Raw genomic sequence first — 9,246 nt, forward strand, 5'->3', positions numbered from 1 at the left:
GAAATTACCTCAACGCTTCCCGGGTCGCTTACAGAGAACGACCGCGATTTCGTTTGTCAACGATCCCGTTTCGTTACCTGGTGACTCGCTGTTTACTGTGGGGGAGGAACGCAAACTGCATCGTTGACATGGGCACGACTCAACGCCTGCTGCTTGAGCGGTCTTTTTCGCACAACGCGGAGTTTAGGAAGAGAACTGATTCGATGCTCTGACAATTTAATTTTTTTTTTTTAAAAAAAAAAAAACCCGTAAGACTTTCAATACTTTCTCTAAAACAAGAGACCATTTATTAAGATGCTAAACGAATCATACCCAATTAAATTTCGTGTTAAGTTCATTTGATAAAATAACCGAACTGAGCTTAAAATCAATCAAAGAACTGAATATATATAAATTTATTCATTTAATTTAATAAGTTGTTAAATTTGTTCATTAAATTTAATAAGTTACTAAATTTAAGCGTGTGGGCCTCATGATTGACTTCCCCTTCACTTCTTTCTCTCCTTTCTCAGGAATTAATTCAGATTCCATTAATAATAAGAGGGCACGGCACATTTGTGTGCCTATAAGTAAACACTTTGCCTTCCCTCAACATCGACACACCATAGGGTTTTCGATCCTCTTCCTTTACATCATTTGATCTCGTCTGTCTCATCTACAAGTCAGAAAATGGCTGGAACTGGAACTGGACCTGGAATGTTACACAGCAGCCCCGACTGCAAGAAGAAAAAAGCACAAGCAAGTTTGTTACCTCCGAGAAGAGGGAGGATCAAGCGTCGGATTCTTAATGATCTCATCTCTGCGGCAAAGCGCTGTCTGTTCATCAGCTGCTACTCTTCGTAGCTATGTAATGTTGTCTTGGACTTTCTCTTCTGTCTCGACCCGGCTTTCATTTATTCTTTTTTCCTTTGGTAGTTAGCTACCGTTGATACAGAGGGGTAAAATATTTGTTGCATGTATTCGATTTAAAAGATCTTGTAGAATATATGAACAGTGCAAAAGAATAGCAATTCATACCAACATTATTCGACAAAAAGAAAAATTAATCGAAGAGCAGATGAAGGGCAATATGATGTGTGCCTTTTGGTTATATGGCATTATTGATGAACTCACATTTAAAATTACTAAGTCGGCAGTCTCATGGTTGCCGCCCGTTAGAGAAGATTTTTTAGTAGAATTGTCGCACGAAGAAATAGTAGAAGATTCTTAGAGATGATCGCATACTGCTTTGGTGAAGTCAGTGGTCGATGAACTCCCGCCAAGATCAACGGTCCGGTACTTTCCTTCTGAAATGGTATTGAGAATGGCATTGTGGATTTGGTCGGCCTTGTCGTTCAAGTTCAGGTGCCGGAGCATCATGACCGAACTCAGTAGGAGAGCAGTTGGATTTGCAAGGTTCTGGAAAGAAAATTGAATTGCAAAATAGATCAGACTATAAATTAACATGGACATTCATGGCAAACTAACAGAAAACAAGAATACTGGCATCAGACTTTGTAATTGGTCATAAAACAAAGTGACATTTAACAAAATCTTCAACAATAACAGTGACCACGCCGATCATCTTGATTTGGACATGGGAGCCCCCACTTCCTTTATTCAAAGTCAATATTAACTCACATGACTCGATTAGATCACAACTCTTGTGTACAGTCGGCGTTTAAACCATCTGACAGTCCGGACTCTGATACCAATTGTTAAGACCACCACAATGTTATGTCATGATATCGTCCACTTTGGATCTAAACTCTCATGATTTTATTTTTAGATTCTACCTAAAAGACTTCGTACCAATGGAGATATTTTTTTTTTATAAACTCATGATCTTTCAAATGTGTTTTCAATGTGGGACTATGTTTGCAACCTTGTAACCACAATGATAGAAACCGAAAGCAATATCAAATTATTGATGAAATAATAGAAAACCAATAATAAATACATTTATGTAGGTATAAATATATTCAATTAATTTATTATACCAATGTTTCTCATCTATATGGTACAAATAGTTTGATTCCATATTATTTATTAGTAATACCAATGAATGAAGCAGTATTCTCTTCTTGAATTGTAATCACTGGCATTTCATTAACTCCTATATCAAATAAATTTGTTTTGATTTGTCTTATTATCTTTTGTGTATTTGAAAGTTCCATATTGATTTCACCAATTTTATTGTTCTAATATGGGCCGATTGAATTCTTTTATCTGCCGAATCATGAGTAGACAGAGTATTCAAATGATTTGGTCGATTTGAACTTTGTCAATCAACAAACAAAGACAAGATATCAATTAATAGACAAAGGATTATACCTTGCCAGCGATATCAGGAGCTGAACCATGAACAGCTTCTGCTAGAGCAATGCCATGTTCACCAATGTTGCAACTGGAATACAGCCATAGTCTTATTAGTTCAGTTTAGAAATATCGACCTATAAAAGAAAATCACATTTACCTAGGAGTTAAGCCCAGCCCTCCAATCAGGCCAGCACAGAGATCACTTATTATATCACCATATAGATTGGGCATCACCAATACATCAAAGAGAGAAGGATTTCTCACGAGCTGTCACATTTAAACAAAAGGATCATAACAAAAAAATGTGGCCTTAATGTCTTATATTTATTGCTCACTGCCATTATATCATGAAAAAAAAAAACAATATGGATCATAATGGTATTTCCATCAATAGTTTATACTTTTTAGCTAACTTCAGACAAAAGTATAACTTATGACTTTCTTTAGGCTGCATTTACTAGGATGTACAACTAGAAGGAGGAAAGAGAGAGAGATAGAAAACAGCACAAGAAATATGTGTCAGCCGTCCATGATTCATGTACAACTGGCTGTCTCTCTGCCTTTCCTCTCAATAGCCACCCAAGTAAACCAAGCCTAAAGCATAAGGATTAACACAAAATATTTGAATTAATGGAAGAAGATTTATGATTTTTTCAGTCATTCATATCAAGTTCTTTGCAGAATGTTGTAATTCAATATCAAGTTATGGTTTGTAGTTCTTTAGATAACACCATAAAGTCCTAGAGGTGGTGATGATCATATGATAAGAAGAATTACAGTAATATTGTAGTGCAAGTTAGTAAACCCTAGTCAGCACATACCATCATACAGCAGTTGTCGATGATGACTTCCTCATAAGTTATCTCTGGGTATTTCTCTGCAACCTCACGGCAACACTGCAAGCAAGAAGCCAATAAGGCACTAACCTCTGATATATACATTTGAGGCATGAAAGTCCTAGGTAGCTATATTTGCACTAGTAACTACCCTACCTTGAGAAAAAGACCATCAGTCTTCCGCATAATATTGGCTTTGTGTATAGCAGACACCCGTTGACGGCCATTTGCTTTTGCATAATGAAAAGCATACTCTGCTACCCTTAAACTTGCTTGTCGAGTAATAATTTTCAGACTTTCTACAACACCTCTTACAACCTAGAATAACGCACAGAGGTACATCAAGAACCATCAACAGATCATACCAAAAATATGAAATAATAATCTAAATTTGTGCGAGGTGTACCTGATGTTCAAGACCACTATATTCCCCTTCTGTATTTTCACGGATGGTTACAAGATTCACATTATCATATCGGGTTTTGTAGCCTGGAAGGCTGTAGCATGGTCTAACATTGGCATAGAGACCTAGTTCTTTCCTTAAGGTGAGATTCAGTGAGCGGTGGCCTTTTCCAATAGGAGTAGCCATTGGACCTTTCAGTCCAACACGATTTCTCCGAACTGATTCCAGACTTTCCCATGTGAGAAAGCTCTCTGTTCTTGGATCTACTTTGTCGCCCACAAAATGTTCTTCCCATTCTATTGGAATTTGTGCTACATTGAACACCTGGAAGAACAATCATTTAATGGAGAAGTTAGATTAGAATGATCATGCCATGATCTTCAACAGATATGAAATCAAAGAATGTCTGCAACTTCGAATCTTATGGCTTAATTTTCTACTTTCATTCTTCTTTTCCTTTGCCTTCGTTTTTTTTTTTCCTGGCATATTCACCTCAGCAGTAGGAAGTTGCAAATGAAAATCTTCTAAAGAAAAGTTGAAGTCATCATAATGTCTCACTTTAATCTAAACTACAACTATTCCCCATAATTTGGATCACAATGCATCTTATCATAACTGAAGTATTGGCTCCGTCTAAATCAAGCAACATATGAAACATATGTCAAGTATGGCAATTGGTAAATCAATGATGGTGAGTTTGGTTTACAGAATAAAATAGATAAGGAATGCCAAAAAATATTCCAAGAGAATAAAATAGATAAGGAATAGAAGAACAATAAATATTCTTAGTTTGATTCATGGATAAGGAATAGAAGGGCAATAAATATTCTTAGTTTGATTCATGGAATGCAATAGATATAGAATAACCTATAGAAGCATAAATGCGATAAAAAATATACAAGCACATTTTCACAATGAAATAAAAAATCCACACATAAATAATTTATTTGACATGTCTTAGTCACACAATCGAATAGACTGGCCTGCCATTTGGCTAGATCAAACCATCAGACCTGGCATGCCTAGTGTGCTCCCTAGGCCCAACCAACCCACTCGCCTCACTCAAACCATTTGGCACATCCAACCTGGTTAGCAACTTAGCAGTGTTGTAAATAGCGGAAGGTGGCCGCCTAGGCGATTTAATCTTGTTTTTACTATTTTTATATATAATTAAATAATATATTAACTAAAGGATAAAAAATTAAATAAAGGATTAATTTTTTTTTAAAAAATAATACTATAAAATATATTAATTAAAAATTAAAAAGTTAATCTAAATATATATATTTTTTAAATAAATAATAATATTTTAAATATATATATTAAATTAATAGGATAATTTTATTGGGCTTTAATTAAGTCTATTTAAATTATCCCAATCATGATTAAAATTATTAATGTAAAGTTTCAATTATATCCTAAGTTCAAAAATAAACCTATTCTATTTGGCGATCGACTTCAGTGTTTCAGTGTCGGACGCGTCACCTAAGCTTGGCGACGAGTCTGGACCCCTCGCCTAGGCCCGATGATGGGTCCAAACCCGTCGCGGTGCCTGAACGCATGGCCCGAGCCCGATGACACGTCCGAACGTATCGCCCAAGTCCAAATCGAAAACGCTTTACCACGCCTAAACACAAGGCGGTGCTGTTAAGGTCCGCCTCCCGCCTAGGCGGCTACCTAAACCGCCATTTAGAATACTGCTGGTCAGTCTAATCAAGTGAATCAAATGTGTTATTTGAAGAATGAAATAGATAACAAATAGTTATTGCTTCCTTATTCCTAGATAATCGCACGATTATGCATATATGGCAATAGATCATTTTGGTCTCAAAAACTTACAAGACAACTGTACATGAAATAAAATTTGCTAGATGTGAATGGTGTACATTGATTCGCTACTTCTAGTATACGAAGATAAATAAATTCTTAATCTACGACTGTGCTACAACAGGCTAGGCTCACCTTATGCACCCTTAAAATCACAAGATATATTTAATATCAAATGTCTTCATAGTAATTATGATTTGTTTTGGTAGAGAAGAGGGAAAGGAATGAAACATATAAGGCACATGAATGGACATTTTTTCATGTGTCTCCCACTCCTCGTCCGTCCTATTCATCCATGCAGTAAAAAAAAAAATACAAATTCCAAGTAACATAATGCCTGCATTACCCAAATGATATAAGGTGATGATTGATTTCAAGAACATAAAAAATCAGGTATTTAGCATCATTTATTTTTTAAAAAAAATATATATAAAAAAAACTCAATGAAGCATTCATTTAGAGCACTTGCCTTTGTTATGGAAAAAATTTTCCTTTTTTCACTTTTTTTTTCTTTGAGAAGGAAAGTTATTAGGAACAAACTTTTTAAGGGCTAAAACCAGAACTTTCTGTGTCTGGCTGGAATCTAGGAGTAAACTACATTGGCATATGAAAACATATCCAGTAGCAAGCATGTTTCTGGGCCGAGCATATGAATGAGCTATGATAAAACAGCAGGAAGATAGAGTGGTTTAAGAGAGGCCTAAATATACTATCAGATATAATAATTCATATTTGGCTCTTCCTAGATAGTCTGATTATAGCCGATATATAGACTCTAGTCTGATACAATTGTTAGCATAAGTTTTCTGGACAGTTCCACTTTAACTCATTCAAGCTCCCGTTCCTTGTGGGGATATTAATGAGACTGAAATAAACAAAATTACTAAAATAACTTGGCCCGATAAAATAAATCAGTTCAGGAATATGCAATGCATTTCTATCATATTCTTGATTTATTTTAATGAACTTAACACATTTTGTCAAAATTCCTATTAGACTGGCAGTTTTTAAATGCAGTTCAGACCTGGAGCAGTTCCAAGTCCAATAGGTTGAAGTTTTTCCTCATCCAAATCTTTTAAAAAGACAAAAAACGGATGTTCTTGGATAAATTTTTAGCTCTGCAGTATTCTACCTCGGTGAGCCCAAGGAGGTTGGAGAGCATCATCTCATGGTGAACCCATTGAGTGGCAATAGCCAAGTGGGAAGTGATACGTAAAAGAATTTTCTTTTCCATATCTTTGAGGTAGATGTTTTTTTTCCATCCAATTTGGGGATAGACATTATAATATCAGTTAGAGAAACAATCTCAATATAAAAGAAATCCACGTGTTTTTCTAAAACAAAATATAGACAATATGATTCTTTTTTCAATTTGAAAGAACTGGTTTGAGCAAATTAAGTATCAACTTGGTAATGAATTGGATTAAATTTTTAACATGTTAGTAATTGGTTTTGCCAGGATAATCCTCGCGTGGTTCTGAGCAAATGCAGTGTGTTTCTTCACTCCATAAGCTTAAGCGTCAAAACAAGTAACTAATGTGAGACCATTTAAAACAATGACTGATTTAGTAAAAATCTACACAAGAGGCTTCAATCCAGTTGTTAAGTTTGTTTTAATCATTAACAATTTTCTATTATTTTTTTATTCGCTCTTCTGTCTTGCTAGATCATTAGTTGAGGCATTGAACCCTCTGTAAAATCAATGATGAACTGCACAAATTTGCCTAAGGTTGCTCCATCCAACTTCATATAAACATTAAAAACCAAGGAACCTTAAAGATAGCATAGTACAAAAGTTAAACAATAATGAAGTTAAAAATAAAAGAGATAATACATAACAAGGGGAAAAGTATATCTACTCAAGTTCTCTCAAGTCTTTTGTGTTTCACAGATTTTAGATGGTTATAAATGGATAAATAGTAACCAAAGTTCAGAAAATCAAATTAAAGAAAACATACAGTTTAGAATAAAATGTAGGCATTAATATACATAATTATTGTTAAAGTATTTCATATCAAATGATTCACTCAATTGACCACAGGTTATGTATTTCAGTACTCGGAGGAGCTTATGTTAAAGGGAAAGGTATTCGAGAAAGTAATAGCCACGTATATGCATAAAAGAAACATAAAAATCCATTAACATAACCATAAGTTTGTCTAGGCCTGAGTATTATCAACAAGTAACCAACCAATTTGCGTCAGAGTTGAGTGCCCAATAATGCTTAATAATTAAGTTTGAATTTGAGTTTTAGTGCATTTAAAATTAAGGTTACTTGGATTACCAAAAAAAATTATGGTTACTTGTGGGCACCTGTATATTTTACTCAAATAAAGCAGAAACCTAGAAACACCTGCAGGTTCGAGTACTCATTATAACCTTAAGCAGATAATTAATCGGTTTGCAGTGGGCATTAAATGGATTTGGGTCCAGGCAATCTTCAAAAATGCGCGTGGCCAACTCACTGCCATCTCTAATATGATCAAGAGCGACATGTACTCATTTCTAACCTGATTAAGTTTATTGAAAAGAACCGTCAATTGATTGAGAATTAGTGTGGTTTCAGAATTACATCAAAAACAATCATATGGCATGCTGATTCTAGCATTGAATTCAAAAACCTTGAGAATCATTTACTTTTTCCTTCAATAAAAAAAAACGAACGCAAAGGACACTATGTCAATTAACATTAAACCAGTCTTCAATCCAAAATCAGATTAAAAGTGGCATGGAAAATATTTTTACAGAAAGAGCAATGCTAGCTTCACAGAAAGGACCTTCTTAACAGATTCAGCAATTTCGGGCCCAATTCCATCACCCGGAAAGAGAGTAGCGCGAATTGGTTCACTAGGAGAGGTGTCAGTTGAGAACGATTGCCCCAAAGCAGGATAAAGCCGACTCGAAGAATGGTTGAGCAAGGTCCTTTGCACGAGTCGTCGAAGCGCCATGGATAGGGGTGCCACAACAGATCAATCTGCGCTATTGACAAAAAAAAAAAAAAAAAAAAGCAACTACATTTCAACACCAATAACCGAAGGGAATTTGAAACAACGCATCAACTCCCCAGCGCAACAACAACACTTTCACATGAATCCAAACCCTAACCGATAAAGCAACAAAATTGGAACTCGAAATCAATAGAACAGCCGTAGATAGCCGCAAGAGTAACCGATCCCCTTTTTCTCATATCAAAAAACAAAGGAAAAAAAAAAGCATAAAACGAAAGCAAAAGTATGTGCTACAGATATGGGAGAAGGGGAATAGGGTTTACATGTGTTCTCCAAACGCGATCGCTATAAAAAATTGCTCCTTGGGATGCTACAAGGAGACAGAAGAAGAAGAAGAGATCTCAAACCGCGCAGTTAAAAAGAGATGCGTCTTATCGTCTGCAGATGCCCTCGAACCCGGTCGATCTATTTTTAGGTCGTGTCGGGCCAACTAGACCCCATTAACGCCTGTTTACTCGGAAGGACGGAATTGTAGAAATTTTTTCCATGCTTATTTCGTAAAAATAAATAAATATTTCTTTTATTTACCCAATGAGTAGACACGGATTTACCAATCTATTCATGAATTATTTTTTAATCGACATGAATAAATTTAATATTCACTCCAATAAAACTTCTTTATATTTATTTAATAATAAAAATATATAAGAATCAAATTTTAATTTTTTAATGGTCGGCTTAAGTTATGCTCTAAATTTCTCTAATAACTTATTCAAGAGAAGATTGTCTACATTGAATTATCAAACTATATATATATATATATATATATATATATATATATATATATATATTATATGATGTGTTTATCATTGACCAGTATAGTGGTAAAGTGGCGGAGCTCTTTTCCATATAATGAGGGTTCGAATATTATATT

General features: G+C 34.9%; 1 protein-coding gene across 2 annotated transcripts; it reads right to left on the reverse strand.

The window, feature by feature from the left end:
- Window positions 1–1,004: 1,004 nt before the first annotated feature.
- Window positions 1,005–8,784, reverse strand: LOC122041231 (isocitrate dehydrogenase [NAD] catalytic subunit 5, mitochondrial-like). 2 transcript variants are annotated; one of them, XM_042600849.1, is made up of 8 exons: window positions 8,636–8,784; window positions 8,142–8,343; window positions 3,541–3,861; window positions 3,291–3,452; window positions 3,120–3,194; window positions 2,456–2,565; window positions 2,314–2,386; window positions 1,005–1,398 (listed from the first exon to the last, which is right to left on the reverse strand). In XM_042600849.1, exons 2-8 carry the CDS (start codon window positions 8,310–8,312, stop codon window positions 1,207–1,209), a joined length of 1,104 nt encoding a protein of 367 aa, XP_042456783.1. In that variant the 5' UTR covers window positions 8,313–8,343; window positions 8,636–8,784; the 3' UTR covers window positions 1,005–1,206. The 2 variants fall into 2 exon arrangements, with proteins under 2 accessions (XP_042456783.1, XP_042456784.1); XM_042600850.1 differs by having other exon boundaries at window positions 8,142–8,338; window positions 8,636–8,769.
- Between the last annotated feature and the right edge of the window lie 462 nt (window positions 8,785–9,246).

Source organism: Zingiber officinale, chromosome 2A (assembly GCF_018446385.1).
Source record: "Zingiber officinale cultivar Zhangliang chromosome 2A, Zo_v1.1, whole genome shotgun sequence".
In the NCBI taxonomy this organism is placed as follows: Eukaryota; Viridiplantae; Streptophyta; class Magnoliopsida; order Zingiberales; family Zingiberaceae; genus Zingiber; species Zingiber officinale.

Bases quoted from the DNA above. Each gene is read 5' to 3' on its own strand.
- LOC122041231 (XM_042600849.1), bottom strand. From the start codon at position 8,312: ATGGCGCTTCGACGACTCGTGCAAAGGACCTTGCTCAACCATTCTTCG. The intron at 3,862-8,141 runs GTCCTTTCTGTG...TTGTTCTTCCAG, and splicing joins TTGCTGAATCTGTTAAGAAG to GTGTTCAATGTAGCACAAAT. The intron at 2,566-3,119 runs GTATGTGCTGAC...TAAATGTGACAG, and splicing joins TCGACAACTGCTGTATGATG to CTCGTGAGAAATCCTTCTCT.